Source organism: Protobothrops mucrosquamatus, unplaced genomic scaffold (assembly GCF_001527695.2).
Source record: "Protobothrops mucrosquamatus isolate PMUCROS unplaced genomic scaffold, P.Mucros_1.0 scaffold2602, whole genome shotgun sequence".
In the NCBI taxonomy this organism is placed as follows: domain Eukaryota; kingdom Metazoa; phylum Chordata; class Lepidosauria; order Squamata; family Viperidae; genus Protobothrops; species Protobothrops mucrosquamatus.
Genome location: NW_015388656.1, coordinates 90,384 through 113,738, shown reverse-complemented (window position 1 = coordinate 113,738; position 23,355 = coordinate 90,384). Strand labels below are relative to the sequence as shown.

Sequence of the window (23,355 nt, the reverse complement as noted above, 5' to 3'; positions counted from 1 at the left end):
TAATGAGAAGGAAGGACTCACTGGAGAAGAGCTTCATGCTGGGAAAGATGGAGGGCAATAGAAGAAGGGGACGACAGAGAATGAGGTGGCTGGATGGAGTCCCTGAAGCAGTAGGCGGGAGCTTAAATGGACTCCAGAAGATGGTAGAGCACAGGAAGGCCTGGAGGAACGTTGTCCATGGGGTCGCGATGGGTCGGACACGACTTCGCAACTAACAACAACAAAACATTGCCTATCTAGACCAGGAGTAGACAACCTCGACTCTTTTATGACTCATGGACGTCAACTCCCAGAATTCCTGAGTCAGCAGCCGAGGTTGCCTACCTCTGATCTAGACAAAAAGTGGCGTCTCCAGCAGGCGGCAGTTTCTAGAGTTTCCTCTTTTTTAATGTCTAAGAAACATCTGTGACCTTTGTGAACACTGAGAAAATCTCTGTGGAAACTCAAAAACATTTTCCTCAAGAGCAACCTCTCTGAAGGGTCTGCAGGGATTCCCAGAGGCCTCAAAAATTAGCAAAATCCTGTCAGGAATGGCAGGACAGTCTGAAAGAAAAGGAACAGGAGTTTCTGTATGAAACACTGTTTGTGTCTTGTGGCTGATGGCAAACTCAGCCCTGAAGTGAGGGGAGATCAGGGGCCTGACAGAAACACAGAGAGGAAAGGGACAGGTTGAGGGAAATTAAGATTTGTATTGATTTTTCTTTAGGGAGTTCAATTATTACAACTGCCTTTTCAAATGCACGCCTCTGGGCAGCCAAGGAGACTTGGAAACATCAAAGGCAGCCTGTAATAATGAGAATAATCCTGAAGAAAAGATCCCGTGAAAAAAGAGTGATCAAAAGTAGTTTCAAAATGGAGAGAAAGCTCAAACATGTGGATCTTTTAAATTTTTTTACCTCAAAACAAGGTGCCATGATGGAGAAATGAAGATTAGGAGAATAAAGTCTCATATGTGACTGGAGAAAAAGTGAAATTACAAAATGAAGGAAGGCAAATGCTGAAAAATAAGTGAAGATTTCACTGGTTTAGTCTAGATTTGGAGGTGACAGTTCAAGAAAAAAAGATTTAGCTACAATTAGTGAAAGAAAGGACGGAGGGGAAATTGTGGTTAAGAAACAATTTTAAAAGAATGGCCTTAACTTCTCATTCTGGCTTCATTCTTTTCAGCCCGTTTCTTTATTTATCAAGGCTCTAAGTCCAATCTGTCTTCTATTATGAAAAAAATTGATATGATTACAAAACCAAAATTAATGCCCTTTCACCTGTTTGATCCAGAACCATCAGTGAGCAATAATAATAATAATAATAATAATAATAATAATAATAATAATAATAATAATAATAATAATAATAATAAAGTTGGAAGTGACCTTGAAGGTCATCTAGTCCAACCCCCTGCTCAGGCAGGAAACCCTATACCATTTCGGACAAATGGCTGTCCAGTCTCTTCTTAAAAACTTCCAGTGTTGGAGCATTCACCGCTTCTGGAGGCAGGTTGTTCCACTGGTTAATTGTTCTCACTGTCAGGAAGTTTCTCCTTAGTTTTAGATTGCTTCTCTCTAATACAGTGTTTCTCAACCTTGACAATTTTAAGGCATGTGGACTTCAACTCCCAGAATTCTACAGCCAGCAATGGTGGCTGTGGAATTCTGGGAGTTGAAGTCCACATGCCTTAAAATTGTCAAGGTTGAGAAACACTGCTCTAATATCTAATAAAGGTGTGGATTTTTTTTTACCTAAAAGATAATTGGAAGAATGTGATACTTGTGTTTGATATTTTGGAATATTTGAAAAAATATAATGAAAAACAGTGAGAAATATTTCTACATGGGGAGAAGACCTTTGACTATTTGAACTTGGCAAAACCCACAAGCAAGATTAAGGATCCACCTCGTTCTGGTTTGCACTAGAAAGGCAATTTATGCATGCACATCTAAGAAGGTTTACAATTTATTTGTTTACTCAAATGGTCCTTGCATGAGATTTTAGACAACTATATAGTCCTCAATTTACAACGGTTCATTTAGTGATTGTTCAAAGTTACAGCAGCCCTGGAAAAGTGACTTACGACCGTTTTCCACACTTAAAACCGTTGCAGCGTCCCCATGGTCCCTTTGATCAAACTGATCAAAGATGCTTGACAAGTGATTCATGACAGTTGCAGGGTCCCTGGGTCATGTGATCTCCTTTTGTGCGCTTCTGACAAGCAAAGCCAACGGGGAAGCCAGCATCATTTTACAACAGTGTTAACTAACTTAACCACTGCAGTGATTCACTTAATAAATGCAACAAGAAAAAAAATCCTAAAACGGAGCAAAACTCACTAAACAACTGTCTCACCTAGCAATGGGAATTGTGGGCTCAATTGCCGTCATAAACCAAGGACTACCTATATTTCTATGGAAGCTCTTCCCACACCTGCATTATTGATATGGTTTCTCCCGTGTGGGGATCCTTCTATGGCAAGTTAGAACATTACTCCTTGTAAAGCTCTTTCCACACACCATGCATTCATATGGTTTTTTTCCCCCCTGTATGGATCCTTTTATGGCAGTGGTTCTCAACCTGTGGGTCGGGACCCCATTTGGGGTCGATCGACCATTTCACGGGGGTCGCCAAGCAAGGCTGTCCGCCATTTTTTTTTGTCCGCCATTTTTTCCCCTTTTCCGGCGGGTGCCTTACCTCCCTTGGGCTGGGCCAGCTGGTGGTCGGCCTGCTCCGTCTCTGCCGCTTGCCAGCTACGCCTCGGCCGGCGCAGGGGGCGGAACCACGCATGCGCGGCGCTCCCGGGCAGGGAAAGTCCTCGACTTACGACCGGTTGGGTAGTCCTCGACGTACGACCGGTTTAGTCCTCGACTTACGACCGGTTTAGTCCTCGACTTACGACCGGTTTAGTCCTCGACTTACGACAGGTTGGGGTCGCGGCATTAAAAAGGTTGAGAACCACTGTTTTATGGGAAATAAGATCACAATTCTTTCTAAAGCCCTATGACTTCTATGTGGCTCCTCTTGTGGGAATGAAGACAACTGCTATTAGGAAAGTTCTTTCCATACTCTATACCAGCAGTTCTCAACCTGTGGGATGCGACCCCTTTGGGGGGGTCGAACGACCCTTTCACAGGGGTCGCCTAAGACCATCGGAAAACACATATTTCCGATGGTCTTAGGAACCGAGACACCGCCCCTCTATCCGTCTCCGCACGGCCTCCTCCGCCATTTGCAGAGAGAGAGACAGAGAGGCACTTTCGCTTCCCTTCTCTCTCTCTCTCTCTCAGGCGGACTTACCTCCTGCAGGGCTCCTGATTGGCCCTGCGCCCGGGGGCCCCACCCCCTGGGAGAAGTGCGGCCAGGGCCTCGTGGCCTTGGAGCCGCCCGGGGAAGCCCTGGGATCCCTGCTGGGAGCGGCTTGCTGGAGGCTCTGCTGAGCGGGCCAGCCCTCCCGCAAGCCGCGGCCCGAGGGAGACCAGCCCCTGCGATCCCCAGCCAGCCTGACCATTGGACCCGCTGGCCGGGAAGGCGCGCCGGAGTCCAGGCTGCCGGGAAGGAAGAAGGGGAGAGGAAAGAGAAAAAGAGAGGAAAGAGGGAGAGAGGAAAGAGGGAGAAAGAGAAGAGAGAGAGGAAAGAGAGAGAAAGAGAAGAGAGAGGAAAGAGAAAGAGAGGAAAGAGCGGAAAGAGAGAAAGAGGAAAGAGAGGAAAGAGAGAAACAGGAAAAGAGAGCAAAGAGAGAAAGAGAAAGAGGGAGGAAAGAGAGAAAGAGAAAGAGGAGAGAGAAGAAAGAGAAAGGGAGGAAAGAGAAAGAGAGAGGAAAGAGAAAAAGAGAGGAAAGAGGGAAAGAGAGAGGAAAGAGAGAGAAAGAGAAGAGAGAGGAAAGAGAGAGAAAGAGAAGAGAGAGAGAGAGGAAAGAGAAAGAGAGGAAAGAGAGCGGAAAGAGAGAACGAGGAAAGAGAAAGAGAGGAAAGAAACAGGAAAAGAGAGCAAAGAGAGAAAGAGAAAGGGAGGAAAGAGAAAGAGGAAAGAGAGAGAGAAGAAAGAGAAAGGGAGGAAAGAGAAAGAAAGGAAAGAGAAAAAGAGAGGAAAGAGGGAAAGAGAGGAAAGAGGGAGAAAGAGAAGAGAGAGAGGAAAGAGAAAGAGAAGAGAGAGAGAGAGGAAAGAGAAAGAGAGGAAAGAGAGCGGAAAGAGAGAACGAGGAAAGAGAAAGAGAGGAAAGAAACAGGAAAAGAGAGCAAAGAGAGAAAGAGAAAGGGAGGAAAGAGAGAAAGAGGAAAGAGAGAGAGAAGAAAGAGAAAGGGAAGAAAGAGAAAGAGAGAGGAAAGAAAGAAAGAGAGGAAAGAGAGAGAGAAATGGCACTTCTCCAACCAGGCTGGGCGGAGCCGGCGGAGCAGCCTTCCTGCCCCCTCCCCGGCCAGCTGGATGGGGGGTTGGGGGTCGCCACAACATGAGGAACTGTATCAAAGGGTCGCGGCATTAGGAAGGTTGAGAACCACTGCTCTATACATTTCTATGGTTTCTCTCCTGTATGGATCTTTTTATGGACAGCCAGACTTTGACTCCTAGTAAAATTCTTCCCACACACACTACACTTTCTCTCTGTGGCACTGCTTGTGGGAATTAAGATTATGGCTATAAGTAAAAGTCTTTCCACACTCCATGCATCAATACGGCTTCTCTCCCGTGTGGACCCTATTATGGGAGGCGAGATGACACCTCCTGCTAAAACCCTTTCCACACTCCATGCATCGATAAGGCTTCTCTCCCGTGTGGACCCTATTATGGGAGGCGAGATGATGACTCCTGCAAAAACCCTTTCCACACTCCATGCATCGATAAGGCTTCTCTCCCGTGTGGACCCTATTATGGGAGGCGAGATGATGACTCCTGCGAAAACCCTTTCCACACTCCATGCATTGATAAGGCTTCTCTCCTGTGTGGATCCTCTTGTGGGAATTAAGGCTACTGCTACAAGTAAAAGTCTTTACACACTCCGTGCATTTATAAGGTCTTTCTCCTTTGTGATTCCTCTGATGGATTATAAGAGACTGAGAATAACAGAAGGTCTTTCCACACTCCATGCATTGATATGGCTTCTCTCCAGTGTGGATCCTCTTATGGGAATTGAGGCTACTGCTATGAGTAAAGGTCTTTCCACACTCCATGCATTGATAAGGTCGTTCTCCCGTGTGACTCCTTTCATGACGTCTAAGAGACTGATTATTACAGAAGGTCTTTCCGCACTCCCTGCAAGTAAATTGTTTCTGTGCTGAATGTGTCTTTTTGTGGGAAATGAGATGATCAGATTTATTAAAGCTCTTACCACACTCCGAGCATTTGTATGATTTTTCTCCTGTATCAATGCTTGTACGGTTAGGAAGCCAACTGACCCGAGGAAAGCCTTTTTTAATTCCACTTTGTGATCGATTTGTTTCGTCACTCTTGGTTTGCACCTGATCTGCAAATTTCCCTTTTCCCCTTTTCGAATGGATCACTTGGCATTCCTCCTTGCAATTTTTATTCTCTTGCCCATTGAAGCCTTGGGGGGGGGGAGAGAAAGGAAAAAAAACTGTAGCAAGAATAGGGCAACAATCAAACCTTTTCTTCTGAAATTTACCCAAAGAATCATCAATATCTTTTTTTTGGCTATTTTGTTGGCAAACATGAAGATTCCAAGCTAAGATTTTGACAAAGACCCATTTCCAAGTCTATCCCTACTGATCCTCTTATATCAGAATTGGATCACATCATAACAAACCTAAGACACAACCCTGATCTAATCTTTGACCTGGGACTATTCCGTGGTGCCACAAACTCCTGAAGTGCATTGGACACTGTATCATGCTGGAGCAGCAACATATCTGCTAGCTCCCGACTTCAATAAGAGTCTCATCTCCACTTGTCTGAAGAGCAGAATCTTTCAAACCAATTCTGGATGGCAATAGCTCCCCATCCTCAACTTAGGCTAATGCCAAACTTGGTACACATCTCTAAGTGGGGAACATCCCTTTCAGGGCTCATCCAGTCTTGGTTATAACAGCTCAGGCCATCAAGAACCCAGTGACCAGGTTCAGGAGTGAATACGGAAACCTGGAAAGTTGGATCTTGTTCAATAGAGGCCACACCATCCCTACGTGCAGCCTACCCCTCAGATTCTTGCTAATATCTTGTATGAAATGAGTATTTTGTATTTTACGAGCAGAGAGCAGTAACGATTTCCTTTATGTAAAAAGGGAGGCTATGCAGTTTTCCAGTTTTTATTTTAATAAATTTCATTTCCCGTAAAGTAGGTTTGGTCCAATGGTTAAGGCTCCAGGTTAGAAACTGGGAGTACTAGTTCTGCCTTAGACCTGAATGTTGGCTGGGTGACTTTGGGCCAGTCTCTCTCAGCTCAACCCATGTCACAGGGCGGTTGTTGTAGGGAGAACAGAAGGAAGGAATATTCCGTATGTCCGCTGCCTTTATTATTTACAAATAATAAAAGAAGTATATATGCAGTACGTTCAGAAAATATTCAAACCCCCTTCGCTTTTGTCAATTTTGTTATGCTGCCGCCTGACTCTACATTTTTTTTCTCATTAATCTAAACTCAGTACCCCATAATGACAAAGTGAAAACAGAATTTTAGAAATATTTGTAAATGTATTAAAAAGAAAAAACTGAAATATCACATTGGCATAAGTATTCAGACCCTTTGCAACAACACTTGAAATTTAGCTCAGGTTCCTCCCATTTCTCTTGATCCTTGCTGACATGTTTCTACACTTGATTGGAGTCCACCTGTGGTAAATTAAATTGATTGGACCTGATTTGAAAAGGCACACAGCTCCCTATAGAAGCCCTCACAGCTGATAATGCATACTGTAGCACAGGGGTGTCAAACTGCAGGCCCGTGGGCCAGTTTCATCATACCGGAGCTGCGCCCACCCCATTGCCAGCAATGGCGAAAAAGCTCCAATACATTGCGCAACGTCACGTGACGTCGCGAGTTTGACATGTCTGCTGTAGCAGGCCAAAAGCCATGAGGCCAAAAGCCTCTAAACTGCCTTTAGAGCTCAGAGACAGGATTATTGCTACAATAAAGACTACAATAAAATTTCTGCTGCACTGAAGGTTCCTAAGAGGACAGTGGCCTCCATAATTCTCAAATGGGAGAGGTTTGGCACAACCAGGATTCTTCCAAGAGCTGGTCACTCAGTCAAACTGAGCAATTGTGGGTGAAGGGCCTTAGTATCAACTTTAAAAATGAGCATGGCTGTAGCCATTTTCCCTATTCATTTTCGGTTGACACATAGAAAGGAGGGAGGGGGGTTGCCAGGTGCTTCGCTAGTCTAAATAAAGTTTTATCCCATGGGAACCAAGGTCATCGGCTACTTCCAAAACTGCAGGGCGTTACGTAAAAAGCCCGCCAAGAAGATGTATCGAGGAACATAGTTGCTTGCACAGCCTTAGGGGTGGGATTTCTTAATTTGGTATTGGGGAATTGTTACGCGTGCCTTCAGACTTGGTTTCACTTTTAAAGTGCCAATACTTTGTAACTAATAAACATGTTCTTTGAGGACTGCAAGCCTCGGAGTTCTGCTTTATTTGTCTCTGTCGGAATCTTGACACTTGGTAAGAGAGGTGACCAAAAATCCGATAGTCACTCTGACTGAGCTCCAGAGATCCAGTGTGGAGATGAGACAGATTTCCAGGACAACCATCACTATAGCCCTCCACCAATCTGAGCTTTATGGCAGAGTGGCTAGACCAGTGGTGGCGAACCTATGGCACGGGTGCCAGAAGCGGCACTCAGAGCCCTCTCTGTGGGCATGTGCACCGTCGCCTCAGTCCTAGGCCTGCAGCTGGGTTTTATAAAACCTTTTCACTTTAGGCCTCCGTCGCCATGTGCAAAAAAAAAAAAAAAGGTTCAATCAGTCAATTTCAACTTCTCGCGAGAAAAAAAAAGATCTTGCAAAGTTGGAATTGATTGATTGAACTTTTTAATCCAACCCAGTCTGCCGTTACCACCGCAGCCATGCCCAGCCAATGGGCCATGCCCAGCCAATGGGCCACACCCACACGGCACTCGACGATGCATAAGTGGGTTTTGGGTTGCAGTTTGGGCACTCAGTCTCTAAAAGGTTCGCCATCACTGGGCTAGACGGAAGCCTCTCCTCAGTGCAAAAGACATGGAGTTTGCAAATAAGCACCTGAAGGATTCTCAGACTGTGAGGAACAAGATTCTCTTGTCTGACGAAACCAAGATTGAACTTTTTGGCCTCAATTCTAAACCTTATGTCTGGAGGAAACCGCTCATCACCTGCCCAATACCATCCCAACAGTGAATCATAGTGGTGGCAGCATCATGCTGTGGGGGCGTTTTTCAGCAGCAGGGACTGGGAGACTGGTCAGGATTGAGGGAAAACTGAACGGAGCAAAACACAGGGATATCTTCAATGAAAACCTGTTCCATCGTGCTCAGGACCTCAAACTAGACAGAAGGTTCACTTTCCAACATGACAATGATCCCAAGCACACAGCCAAGACAACACAGGAGTGGCTTAGGGACAACTCTGTGAAAGTCCTAGAGTGGCCAAGCCAAAGCCCTGACTTGAACCTTATGAACATCTCTGGAGGGACCTGAAAACAGCTGTGCACCGATAATCTCCATCCAACTGAAGGAGCTTGAGAGGTTTTATCAGGAAAAATGGCAGAAAATCCCCCAATCCAGGGGGGTCAATGATGACTCGACGCCACGATGAGTTAGCTGCGTCGAGTCATCCCATTCCTCAATCAAGGTGTGGAAAGCTTGTCGCGTCATACCCAAAAACACTCGAGGCTGCCAAAGGTGCTTCAACAAAGTACTCTGCCAACAAATTTCTGCCAAAGGTGCTTCAACAAAGTACTGAGCGAAGGACCTGAATATTTATGCCAATGTGATATTTCAGTTTTTTCTTTTTAATAAATTTACAGACATTTCTAAAATTCTGTTTTTACTCTGTCATTATCAGCTACTGAGTCTAGATTAGGGGTAGACAACCTTTGCTCTTTTATGACTCGTGGACTTCAACTCCCAGAATTCCTGAGCCAGCATAGCTCAGCTTGGAAACCTCTCCCTTTCCCCTCAGCATGGCTGGCTCAGGAATTCTGGGAGTTGAAGTCCACGAGTCATAAAAGAGCCAAGGTTGCCTACCCCTGATCTAGATTAATGAGGAAAAAATGTGAATTTTACCAACTATAGAATCAGGCTGCAGGATAACAAAATTGACAAAAGTGAAAGGGGTCTGAATACATTCTGAATGCATTGTTAATAAATATATATATATATTTAAATGAGAAATAACATTTAAGCCCCTTCTGTATGTTTCTGAGCACAGATAGGGATTCTTACCCAGAGAAGCCAGATTCCTGGAATTCTCCAGCATGACTTCTCTGTGAAGTGCTTTTTGGTCAGCATCCAGTTGAGACCACTCCTCCTTGGAGAAATGCACAGCCACATCCTCAAAAGACACAACATCCTGAACAAGAAAACAAGTGTGAAGAGTGAAAACTTGGCAGCTACATTGCCTTATTTTCATCTTGTTATTAGAGTAAGGGGTGGGGTGGGGTGGAAATGGGGCTTCAAATGGCTTAGTTAGAGGAATGAAACTTCTCCATTTCTGCATACTTTTGTTGAGACAACAATGTCTGGAAACTTTTCAAGAACATGCTAACCGCAGTGGAGAAGGTAACAGAAGGTTCTTAAAACAACCGAGAAGATGTTTACATGAACTATGTGGACATCTGGGAGGTTTGGCTGGGAATGTCATTGTTATATGCTTTGATTAGATGTCCTGGGATTTCAGAATTGGTTTTCCTTCGCTTACACCATGTCATATATTCAATAAACCAGTAAGATTTGCAGAAATGAAAGAAATCCTAGACTTTATTTGGATACCCGAACTGGAGGCTCACATTAAACTAACTCTCCTAAATATTGCATCCTACCTGGATTTATTTCCCAGGAGTGCTACGGTGTTTCCCTGAAAATAAGACCTACCATGAAAATAATCCCTACCTTGATTTTTACCTGTGCATCTAATATAAGCCCTACCCCCCAAATAACCCCTAGTTTTAGGGCAAGGCGCACGCATAAAATCAAGCTAGGACAGGGGTTAGGAACCTTAGGAACGCCGTAGCCAGGCTTGTCGCACTGCTATCCAACTTCTGCGGCTGCTTGAGGCCACATGCCACATGGCACATTGCACCAGTGCCGCTGCTCACAGCAGGCTGCCTGATGTGTTGTGCCATGGCGCAGACAATCGGCAGCACCGGTGCAAAAGCGTCACGTGGCCTGCCACAAGCAGCAGCAGGCACGATGCACCCTGTGGCGTGTGGCAGCAGAAGTTGGACAACAGCGCGAGACGCCTGGCTGCAGCAGTCCTAAGGTAAGACATCCCCCGAAAATAAGACCTGGTGCCTCTTTTGGAGGGAAAAAAAATATACGCCCGGGTCTTATTTTCGGGGAAACACGGTAGTACATTTTGAGTTCTGCAATGGAAAAGAAGACCAAGGAAGGGTTGCCTCACAGAGATAGTTCTCTCCAGAGGATGGTGACTATAATCCAGACAGGAGAAAACCAAAAAAACCAAAAGGCCAACACAGTGCTGGGCTGCATTAACAGAGGGATAGAATCAAGATCACGTGAAGTGTTAATACCACTTTACAAGGCCTTGCTAAGGCCACACTTGGAATACTGCATCTAGTTTTGGTCACCACGATGTAAAAAAGATGTTGAGACTCTAGAAAGAGTACAGAGAAGAGCAACAAAGATGATTAGGGGACTGGAGGATAAAACATATAAGGAACGGTTACTGGAATTGGGTATGTCTAGTTTAACGAAGAGAAGGACGAGGGGGGACATGATAGCAGTGTTCCACTATCTCAGGGGCTGCCACAAAGAAGAGGGAGTCAGGCTATTCTCCAAAGCGCCTGAAGGCAGGACAAGAAGCAANTATTATTATTATTATTATTATTATTATTATTATTATAGTGGCTCAACAGGTCTCAGGGGAAGGGGGCAGAACTCCAGCCTCAGAGAAACAAGGATTGGTTTCCTATGACAGGGACAGTGAAGGGGAGGATGACCCTATGACTACCAAAGTAGAATTGTTTGTACCTTCTTCAGGAGTAAAGGAGACCCTTACTGTCCTACTGGACTCAGGCTGCACTAGGTGTGTCATCAGCTTGCCCACAGTAAAAAAAAAAAGTTGGACTGCGTCTTAGAAAGTTAAAGCAACAGTTAGATGTTGCTTAGATGAGTCTCCCCTGGAGGGGAGAACCTGCAAATTACCTCACTGAATCAGTGACTATAAAGTTCGGCAAGCATACTGAAATCGTTTGTTTTATTGTAGCCCCTGGAAGGACTGAAAGGATGATTTTAGGCTTAGCCTGGCTAAAGAAAAGGAATCCACTTATAGATTGGAATGACAACAAATGGCAATCAAGGGATAGAGCAGTCAGCCAACAAAAACCACAGGAGGTGCCACTTAGTCACTGTGTGCCTGTGGTTAAGAAAGTGAAAATGAGAGAAGGGAATACACAAAAAGCAGCCAAACTGTTAGAGCACACAGTGCCTGCTGAATACAAAGATTTAATGGAAGTATTTAGTGAAAAGGAATCGGACATTCTCCCCCTTCGTCGGCCATCGGACTGTGCCACTGAAATAATTCCAAATTTCCTAAACCAAAAAAGTATGCTATGACACCAAAAGAAATGGAAGAGCTCAGAGGGTCTTTAGATAAAAACCTGGCTTGAGGTTTCATTCAATCTGCAAAATCTAAAATGGCCGCCCCTATTTTATTCAGGGAGAAGGATGGGGGGGTCTTAAAATATGTGTTGGTTTAAAAAATCTCAACGCCAAATCAGTAGAAAACATGTATCCCCTTATGAAAGATATGCTGGCTAGGACATTTATCCAAAGGGATTTTTTTTTTTTACAAAATTAGACCTGAGAGAAGCCTATTATTGAGTACGGATTAATGGAGATGAGTGGAATATAGCCTTTAATTGCCCTTTATGCTATTATCAATTCAAAGTAATGCCTTTTGGACTACAAGGAGCCCCTGCAGTGTTCATGCAATTAATAAACTAGTTGCACAGTTTGCGCATCGATGAAGTGGTTACCTGGGAAAACCCCAGGCTTATTTCAATCAGTAGCCCAGCCTCAATGACCCCAGGAAGAAACAGCAATGGATTTCATAGTGGAATTACCAGAGAGTAGTAGTAGTAACTGTGAGAGGGACCTCGGAGTCCTGGTGGACAATCACCTAAATATGAGCCAGCAGTGTGCTGCAGCTGCCAAAAAAAGCCAACACAGTGCTAGGCTGCATTAACAGAGGGATAGAATCAAGATCATGTGAAAATACCACTTTACAAGGCCTTGGTAAGGCCACACTTGGAATACTGCATCCAGTTTTGGTCACCACAATGTAAAAAAGATGTTGAGACTCTAGAAAGAGTATAGAGAAGAGCAACAAAGATGATTAGGGGACTGGAGGCTAAAACATATAAGGAACGGTTGCTGGAATTGGGTATGTCTAGTTTAACGAAGAGAAGGACGAGGGGGGACATGATAGCCGTGTTCCAATATCTCAGGGACTGCCCCAAAGAAGAGGGAGTCAAGCTATTCTCCAAGGCTCCTGAAGGCAGGACAAGAAGCAACGGGTGGAAACTAACCACAGAGAGAAGCAACCTAGAACTAAGGAGAAACTTCCTGACAGTTAGAACAATTAACCAGTGGAACAACCTGCCTCCAGAAGCAGTGAATGCGCCAACACTGGAAGTTTTTAAGAAGAAACTGGACAGCCATTTGTCCGAAATGGTATACGGTTTCCTGACTGAGCAGGGGGTTGGACTAGATGACCTCCAAGGTTCCTTCCAACTTTATCATTATTATTATTATTAGAGTGATGGAAATATTATGTGGACAATTGTTGATTTATTCTCCAAACAAGCACACTTCATAGCGTGTCCCAAGCTTCCCTCAGTTAGGAAATTAGCCAAGATATTTGTTCACCATATATATATATATATAGGCTGCATGAAGTGCCTAATCATATTATAACAGACAAAGGAATACAGTTCACTGCAAGATTTTGGAGAGTTCATGTGATCAATAGGATCGTCACAGGATCTTAGTTCTGGATTTCATTCAAGTACCAATGCTGCAGCTAAAAGAGCTAATGCAATGATAGAACAATATTTAAGGTGTTGTGTAAATTATCAACAGAATGATTTGGCAGACTTATTACCTTTTGCTGAAGTGGCATACAATCATGCAGTACACAGCAGTACTGGGTTTTCACGTTTTAAAGTGATTTCTGAGATTGAATATGTAGTTATGCCTGAGGTCCCTCAAGATATGCCCTCATCTAGTACTTTAAATACATGGATGGATAATATAAATACATGGATGGATAATATAAAAAGCACTTGGCAAAGCTCTGGAAAAGGCACACAAAAAAATTAAAGAACAGGCAGATAAGAAACGAGCCACTTAAAAAGTGTTTAAAGTAGGAGATAAAATATACCTATTCACAAAATATCTGAATTTAAGAATACCAAGTAGAAAACTAGGACCAAAAGATATAGGTCCTTTTATCATCATAGAGATTATAAACCCAATTAATCCCAAAAATAATGTGATAATTTTTTTTCCACCAATTCTAGGAAAGAGATCCAGTGAACAAAATGGGCATCTTCTGCAGAATTCAGAGTAAGATCTCACCGCTTTGGGCTGATTGCGCAACTAAATCACGTTTGATCAAACTGGAACTATTTGGAATGCCTTTCAGTGTAGCCAACTAAAATAGTCTTCTTGGTCAATTGGTAGTTGGGCCTTAAATCCATGACTTATCAGTGGCTCCAATTCTTCCTAAGTGGACAGAGAAAAATACTGGCAAAACCCACTTGATATATTTGCCAATGTCTTACTTTATCCATGAAGGACAAATGCACCCCAACTCCACGGTTTCATGAATGTGTTGGAAGAGCTTGTAATAGTACTGTATATGCCTACGGAGATTCTCAATCACTAGGTCACGATTGTCCCAAAGATGCTTTTCAAAAGGCAAAAAAACAACATTTTTTTTTTGTAATAGTGTGTGAGAATGACACTGGGAGACAGAAGGAAGAGACCCAATGCTGAAAATAGTTGGTTCAATGAAATCTGATGGCGAAGCAGGAGGGGTGGAGAAAGCGTCTTACGAAGGATCCACTCAGAAGGGAGAAGGTAGGCTAAGCTGAGGATAAATGTCCAATGACCTGATGTCAACTTCTTATTACTTAGAAAAAGTCATTTCATACATTAAACTGTAGAACAGAATAAAATCCATCCAAGATTCACGGACCTTTTCCAATCTTACTCCTCCTTACCTGAAGCAGAGGTTCAGCCAATCCTTCAGCTCCACCACAAAGAGGAGGTGACTCTAAAAATCCCAAGGACAGCTTTCTACTCTCTGAGAGACAGAGAAAAATGGTGGAAGCAGATTTGTTGAAGAGAGAGAGATTCCAATCAAGAGGAGCAAAAGAATCAGGTAAATTTTGAAATCTCAAATCGCACAGAAAGACCTTTTGTTACCTGGCGTAGTGTCCTGACTTTGATATTTGTGTACGGTCTCCCTGAACAGCAGCTCTTGAGAAGATTTGAATGAATCTTTCCTCCCCTTGGGATACTCGATCACAGCTTCCAAAGATTTCTGGACATGATGTGATACGAGAAACAAAGAAAGAGCAGAGAGATAGAAATGAATTACCATATTGCACCTTCAAATTAGCAGATCCCAATGTCCGTTGCTGAAACACAAAACAGAATGGAAGAATTGCCCCAAATATATCCTCTGGAACAGTGGTTCTCAACCTTTTTAATGCCGCGACCCCAACCGGTCGTAAGTCGAGGACTAAACCGGTCGTAAGTCGAGAATTAATAATCTGCCAGAAAGGAATCGACAAATTCAGAGTGATTCTCTTTAGACCTGCTAAGAGTACATTCTCACACCTGCAACTCTTCTTGCATCTTTTCCGACTCCTGGTTCAACAAGAAGCCTTCGGCCAGGGCCACTGCCTGGGAACTGGTCTCTGCTCCACACTCCCGCACCCATTTTGCCATCTCTGGTGGAAGGACAGCCAGAAACTGCTCCAGGAGCACCAGGTCCATCATCTGGGCCTTTGTGTGTCTTTCTGGTTGCAGCCACTGACAACAAAGGTAGTGAAGCTGAGTGCAAACATCTCGGGGTCCCCTCCCCTCCTGAAACTGCACTTTTCTGAAGTGACAACATTGGACCTCTGAACTCTTGGCTTCGTCTTCTTGGCTCTTCTGCCCAGGAATTGCCCCATTCTTCCCACAGCTCCCAGGCTGAGCAGCTGGAGGGTCTTTTCTAACTTCTGCATCTGCTGAGTGTTGTCCCTCCATCTTCTCTCTGGTCTCTAATCCAGCTCCAAAACAGACTTATGGATCTCCACAGATCTTTCTGTTCACAAGAGGTCTGGCCAAATTTTCCAAGGCATTCAGCTCTCTTCCCAGACAAGATACTTCAGATTCCAGAAAATTTGGTTAGGAAACCAGAAAAGATTTCCAGCTTACATACCTGAAATGGAAAACAAATAACATTGGGTGTTTATTAGGGTGATTAATTGAACTATTCAGCATCCTTATCAAGGAAAGGAAAGGAATGGAAAGGAAAGGAATGGAAAGGAAAGGAAAGGAAAGAAGAAAGGAAAGGAAAGGAAAGGAAAGGAAAGGAAAGGAAAGGAAAGGAAAGGAAAGGAAAGGAAAGGAAAGATCAAAGTAAGAAATTCGGATGAACCCACCAATGCCTGGGAAGGGGGAAAATCTAATTAGGTAGCTTAAACTCTCTTCCTATGGGGAAAATTGCAGAGAACCCTTCGTGATCAATGTTTATCAAAATATTGGAAAAATACATTTAAATATGTGTTGGATTTCTACCTCCTAGTTTTTATTTAATTTTAATTTTTATCCCTTCGGTATTATTTTTATAAATTATTCTAGGAAGCAATTTTACATAATGCTCCTTCTTACTATTTTCCCCAGAACAACAGCCCTGTGAAGCAGATGGGGCTGGGGGGGGGGGGGTTGGGCTCAGTGCTTTCACGCCAAAGGCTGGACTAGAAGTTAATCACCTGGTTTTAAACCTAGTGCTTTCATCACTGAACCAAATGTCTCTCTATGGCTAAGTATAATATAATTTAATATCATTCCTATGGCTGCATAGAAAGATAAAAACAACCATTTGCACAATCCAATCCATAAATGTCCCAGGTCACAAACAGCAATTGGCATGAGGAACTCTCTAGTCCAGCGATAGCGAACCTTTTAGAGACCGAGTGCCCAAACCGCAACCCAAAACTCGCTTATTTATTGCAAAATGCCAGGGCCGCATCAGCATTGTGGTGCCCTCGGGGGGAGGGGGGGCAGGGAGGCGCCTCTGAGTGCCGCCTCTGGCACGCAAAAACTGAGGTCACAAAAATGGGCCACCTTGCTGCAAGGCGCAAAAATGGCGGCCGCCACCACACTGCGGGGGGGGGGCAGATACAAGGCACTGCACCATGTAAGAACAGGGCAGGGCTAGTGAGTATCATGCAGGCAGCAAGGGCTTGCTCGCAGCCCCGTGCACGCATGCACGCATGTAAAATGCTTCCCTTTCCCTTTTCTTCCAGTCCACCAATGGACAATGGTTGGTGACCTCTGCTCTACCACCTCTACTCGAGCTTGCTAGTCGGCTGCTTCGCCTCCTTTGTGCTGGGTGGGACTCCTGCCCCGGGCGGCGGTGGCGGCCTGATGGACCTGCTGCTGGCAGTGGTGGTGCGCATGCCAACAGAGAGGGTTCGGAGTGCCGCCTCTGGCACGCGTGCGATAGGTTCACCACCACTGCTCTAGTCCAGTGGTTCTCAACCTTTTTAATGCCGCGACCCCAACCGGTCGTAAGTCGAGGACTAAACCGATCGTAAGTCGAGGACTAAACCGGTCGTAAGTCGAGGACTACCCAACCGGTCGTAAGTCAAGGACTTTCCCTGCCCGGGAGTGCCGCGCATGCGTGGTTCCGCCCCCTGCGCTGGCCGAGGCGTAGCTGGCAAGCAGCAGAGACGGAGCAGGCCGACCACCAGCTGGCCCAGCCCAAGGGAGGTAAGGCACCCGCCGGAAAAGGGGGAAAAAATGGCGGACAAAAAAAATGGCAGACAAAAAAAATGGCGGACAGCCTTGCTTGGCGATCCCCATGAAATGGTCGATCGACCCCAAATGGGATCCCGACCCACAGGTTGAGAACCACTGGTCTAAATCCATTTAATAAGTAAACAAATCAACGATTAATTCGAACACCCAGGCTTTACAAAGGTTGACAAAAACAGGAGCCCAATCGGGCACATTGTGTGAATGATGCATTTCAGACTCAGGTGCACCTCCCTCCTGCAACATCTTTCTTGTTTACTTGCTGGCTGAGCCAGCTGGGGATGATGGGGAAAGGCGGGAAAGCAGATAACTGAGTTTCAGTCCTTGCACACCTGGCACCCAACTCCTTCCACACGGAGTCCCAGCCTTGCATGCAAAGCCAGCAGGAGAGACTTAGATAGAGATCCCTTCTCTCGACCTGGGAAGGGAGAGGCGAGGGAAACCCCTTTCTGAAAACGGGGCCGAGACATTTGCAGGAGTCAAAACTGACTTGGAGGCACAAATCTCTGTTTTGCAAATCCGACCTCTCCTCTGTCTCTCCCCATGCAGAGGTTTTCCCATCGAAATGGGGGGGCCGGGGGTGTAAATGGCTGCCCCTTTTCCCCGAGGGGCAACGCGAAGGGTCTGAAGCTTTGCTTTCTCCCCTGCCCGGCCCGTGCATGCACAGGGGTGGCAGGGGAACATGGGACCAATGGCTCCCCCCCATTCCCACGACTCCAAGCTTTGCATGTCTCCATGCCCGCATCCAGCGCGGGAGAAAAGCCCCTCCCGCATCACTGAACCTCGAGTCACGTCTCAATCACGATCCGTGCAAGACTTCCTTGCAGCCTCTTGGCTCCCCTAGAAAGCCTCAGCGGGGAGGGGGGCAGAATCAGACACTCGAGAAGCGCGCAACCCTCTTGATTTGGGAAAGAGGCAGAGGGCGCATGCTCAGTTCTCTTGCAATGCGGGGGAGGGCGGGCGAAAGCTGCCCGGCTCTTCCAACGGCTACCGAGGGAGCCCCCTGGTGGATCTTGTGCGAAATGCCAGTGGACACTGAGAAAATCTATGTCAGGGGTAGGCCACCTTGGCTCTTTTATGACTCGTGGACTTCAACTCCCAGAATTCCTGAGCCAGCCATGCTGAGGGGAAAGGGAGGTTTCCAAGCTGAGCCAGGCTGGCTCAGGAATTCTGGGAGTTGAAGTCCACGAGTCATAAAAGAACCAAGTTTCCTATCATCTAGGCCAGGGGTAGGCAACCTTGGCTCTTTTATGACTGCTGGACTTCAACTCCCAGAATTCCTCAGCCAGCCATGCTGAGGGGAAAGGGAGAGGTTTCCAAGCTGAGCCATGCTGGCTCAGGAATTCTGGGAGTTGAAGTCCACGAGTCATAAAAGAGCCAAGGTTGCCTACCCCTGATTCTATGTGGAGGCTCAAAAAACTTTTTCCCCTAAAGCAGCTATAGGGATTCCCAGAGGCCTCAAAAACGAGCCAAATCCTGTCAGAAATGGAAGGGTGGTCAAAAGACCAGGAACAGGAGCCTCTCTATGAAACCCAGCTTGTGTCTTGTGGCTGATGGCAAACTCAGCCCTGAAGTGAGGGGAGATCAGGGTCCTCCTGACAGAGAGGAAAGTGACAGGTTGAGGAAAATTAAAGATTTGTATTGATTTTTCTTCAGTGAGTTCAATTATCACAGCTGCCTTCTCAAATTCATATCTCTGGGCAGCCAAGGACGGTTGGAAGCGCCAAGAAGCAGCGTGTAATAAATGAAAATAATCCTGGAAAAGATTCTGATGAAAAAGTCATCAAAAGTTCCAAAATGAGGGAAAAGATCAGACTTGTGGATCTTTTAAAAATTTTACCCCAAAGCAAAGGCGCCATGATAGAGAAATAAAGATTGGGAGGATAAAGTCTCATACGTTCCTGGAGAAAAAGTGGAATTACAAAATGAAGGAAGGCAAATAGTGAAAAATAAATCCATAAAAAAAAAAGACATGATGTTTTATTTAAGTGTTGAGAAGGAATATGATTCAGGCAATATGAGGAGGAACCTTGTCAGTCTTCCGTTATGAAAAAAAATGCTATGATTACAAAACTAAAACTTGCCCTTTCACCCTATTGATCCAGAACCATCAGTGAGCAATATTTGAATAAATATTTTCAAAGTAGCCTGATGCTCTGAAAGACTGAAGTATCGTTCCCCACAATTATAATGAAAAGTTTCGTGTATTTTTACATAGGTTTTTACAGATTTTTACATAGAACCAGTGCTTATATTTTATTGATTTTTTAAAAAAACACATAAATCACTTAATAATTGGTGAACAGTGTGTTGTCTGGATTACATTTGTAAAACAATCATTAACAATTGATTTCTATAATCCATAATCCACATAATGGTTTTAGTTGATTTCCTCTTTTCCCAAAATATCCTCTTTTGCAAACATTGAGTTAATACAATTCTTATTGTTTTGATATAAATTTATATTTTTCCCCAATATTCATAAAAATAATAATCACATCAATATAATATTTCTTTTCTATCCAATCATTCTGGTTGCCTTATCATAGATCCTGTTACAATCCTTATTTTAATTTGTTTCTCCCACCAAATTCTAGGTATTCTTACTGGTTAGGATTTTCTCAAAAATTAACTATATTTAAAATTTTAACTCTATTTTTCCATATGAACCAACTCATACTTTTACATTTCTTAAGGAATTTATTTCCTAAAATTCTTATTCTTTTTAACCATAGTTAAAATATGTTAATCTTTAAACATTCCATTTAATACATCTAGTCATCTAGCCCTTTAACTCTTATTCAAAACATTTTTATCCATTATAATTTTCTTAAATTCAATCACATTTAAGTATCTAAAACATTTCCTTTAAGTCATTTCAACTTTTTTATATTACTCATATCAAGAAAGAGAACAAAAAAGGGGAAAAAGCATACTATATTATTTAGGGAATTCATCCCTCTTAGAATGACATATATATTCCAAAACTCTTCTATTTCTTTAACCATATTCAAACAAATGTTTCTTTTTTAAGTATTCTCTCTGGTAAGTCCCATCATCTATTTTCTTGGTTTCCACTTTAGTCTTTTTCCTTTGCCTAGTATCTTTCTTAATCAATGTATTTTGCTGAATCAATAAGTTTTTCCGTATGTTCGTAAATGTTGCTGTAAATATAAAAAGTAAATCAGGTGAAGTGTCTTTGTACAGGGCTTCTGCCTTTCCATGTTTGTTGAAAATCTTTTTCTTTTTCTTTCTCTCCGCTTCTCTTATCATTTCCTTTCTCTCCGATTGTCCTGACATCTCTACGGTCCATTTTACCCAATCTGTTTTCTTGTCCTCAGATTTATTTTGTAGTCTTAAGGGATGTTGTTTTTTTCAATTCTTATGAATTTTGTTCCACTAGTATTAAATCATGTTTTCTTATTTTGTTAAATTCCTAAGTCTCTATTCTCAATTCTATATCCATTTATCTCTTTTATCTGCTCCTTCTCTCTTGTTGTCGTCTGGGAATTTTTTTGTTGCAAAGTTAAATTAGAAATAGATTGATTTATATTTTCAAAGTTATTTTGGATTTCTTTGTGGTTTAAAGTCACTGTTGTTTGAATTAGTTGCAGTATACTATATATATCTCCTCCTGTGAAGTATTTATGTTTTCTTGATTATGTTCTTTCTACATGTCTACATGTCACTTGATGAATTCTATCTGGGTTTCCAAGGCTCATTGGCAAAAACCAGGTCTTCAGGGTCTTGTGAAAGAGTGTAAAGATGGGGAGCTGTCATATTTCTGCAGGGATGATGTTCCACAGGGAGGGAGACACCACAGGGAAGGCCGTTCTTGTTTCCACTAGATATGCTTCCTGAGGAGAGGAATTCCTTGCCTACCCTTTCTGGAAGGTTGGGTAGATATAACCGACAGAATAGGGTCCTTCAAATAATCTGATCCGAAGTCATGTAGGGCTTTAAAGTGACAACCAGCATGTTAAATTGGACCCCAGAAGCAAACAAGCAGCCAATGAAGTTCCAGCAGGAATGGAAGCTTCCGGATACTTTTCAAGGGAACCCCATGTAAAGGGCAACAAATTAGTTTTCCATCGGTCATTTTTTGCCACCTCTTGCTGAGATTATCAAACCCTCAGCTCCTCTAAAACAGGGATCCCCAGCCATGCCAGGACAAACACGTGTGTGAAACAGTCCGCTCTCCCTCCTTGCCGTTAGTCTGCAGAGCTGGAAATGTTGATGACCGCTGCTCTAAAGCAAGGCTTTTCAACCAGTGGTACGGGTACCGCCTGTGGTACATTGGCACCTGGCAGGTGGTACGCGACCATCCTAGAAAAGTGGTAGCGGGGGAGGGGAATGAGCTGAACCGGTGGCAGCACCGCACAAGCCTGAACGAGAGACGGCTGGAGCTGCAGGGCTGTCAGGGCTCAGCGGAAGCGCCAGGATCAGTGCCGCTTTCCAGCTGATAGGCGCTTCTTCAGGACTGTCAGCTGGAGCTCGGTGCTGATCCTGGTTCTTCTGCTGAGCCCTGAAGAAGCACCAATCAGTTGGAAAGCAGCAATGATCCTGGCACTTCTGCTGAGCCCAGAAGAAGCACCGATCAGCTGGAATGTTGCAGCATCTCCAGGGTCTTGTGTTTTACATTCAGATGCTTGGAAACTGGTTCATATTTATGACGGTCACAGTGTCCCAGGGACATTTGAAGTGACCAAAACCTGCTGCAACCACCCAGCAGACGGGGGGAATAAAAACCAAACACCCCCCACTGCCAATCCTCAACAGAAATGCTCACAATAATGAAAACCTCGGACAGGAGGAAGAGCTCTGCCGGGTGGGCAGGCAGGTGTCTTCCTCGACTGTGGCTTGGGGGGGCACTTTTTTCAGTGCCATTGTAGCTTCGAACAGTCACTAAGCGAACTGTTGTAAGTCGAGGACTCCTTGTACTTCATCACTTTTTTCCTTTTTTTTTTTTTGGTCAAGTTTTTGACACCTTGCTAGGCGACTGGTGGTACTCGGATGTTGCCATATCCTAAAAGTGGTACAATGGGTGAAAAGGTTGAAAAGCCCTGCTCTAAAGGGCTTCTATGAGAGATCCTGGGAGCTGCCTTTATCTTCTCTAAAGCTTTTGCACTGGAAGGAACAAGTTTCCTGCAGCTGAACTAAAGGCATAAATTACGGGTCCCCCCCCCCCCATTTAGATTCTTTTATGAAAAGTGAGATCACAACTCTTTCTAAAGCCCTTTCCACATTGCATATTTATATGGCTTCTCTCCTGTGTGGATTCTCAAGTCCTGTCTTTCCACACCATGCATTTATAAGATCTTTCTCCTTTCTGATTGCTTTGATGTCTTATAAGAGACTGATTATAACAGAAGGTCTTTCCACACTCCATGCATTGATATGGTTTCTCCCCTGTGTGGGTCCTTTTATGGCTGGCGAGAGCAGAAATCCACCTAAAGCTCTGTCCACATTCCACACATTTATATGGCTTCTCTCCTGTGTGGATCCTGTTATGGGAATTAAGATGACTGCTATGAGTAAAGCTCTTTCCGCACTCCATGCATTTATATGGTTTCTCACCTGTGTGGATCCTTTTATGGACGGTCAGACTTTGACTCCCACTAAAATTCTTCCCACACTCACTACACTGATATGGATTTTCTCCTGTGTGGATCCTTTTATGGGAGGTAAGACTAGAATTCCACCTAAAGCTCTCTCCACACTCCACACATTGATATGGTTTCTCTCCTGTGTGACTCCTCTTGTGACAATTAAGATGACTGCTAAAACTAAAGGTCTTTCCACACTCCATGCATTGATATGGCTTCTCTCCTGTGTGGATCCTCTTGTGAGAATTAAGACTACTGCTACAAGTAAAGGTCTTTCCACACACCATGCATTTATAAGGTCTTTCTCCTTTGTGATTCCTTTGATGGATTATTAGAGACTTATAATTACAGAAGGTCTTTTCACACTCCATGCATTGATACAGTTTCTCCCCTGTATGGATCCTTTTATGGGAAGTAAGATCACAATTCCACCTAAAGCCCTCTCCACAGTCCGCACATTGATATGGCTTCTCTCCTGTGTGGATCCTCTTGTGGGAATTAAGGTAACTGCTATGAATGAAGGTCTTTCCACATTCCATGCATTTATATGGC

General features: G+C 44.1%; 1 protein-coding gene across 1 annotated transcript in view; it reads right to left on the bottom strand.

The window, feature by feature from the left end:
* The window catches only part of LOC107296016, a gene marked incomplete at its 3' end in the record, with an annotated part of 149,851 nt that overhangs the window by 41,730 nt on the left and 84,766 nt on the right, over positions 1-23,355 (bottom strand). The window contains 2 exon segments of the mRNA XM_029285959.1: positions 4,654-5,347; positions 22,529-23,355. Coding sequence (XP_029141792.1) covers positions 4,654-5,347; positions 22,529-23,355 — 1,521 coding nt within the window.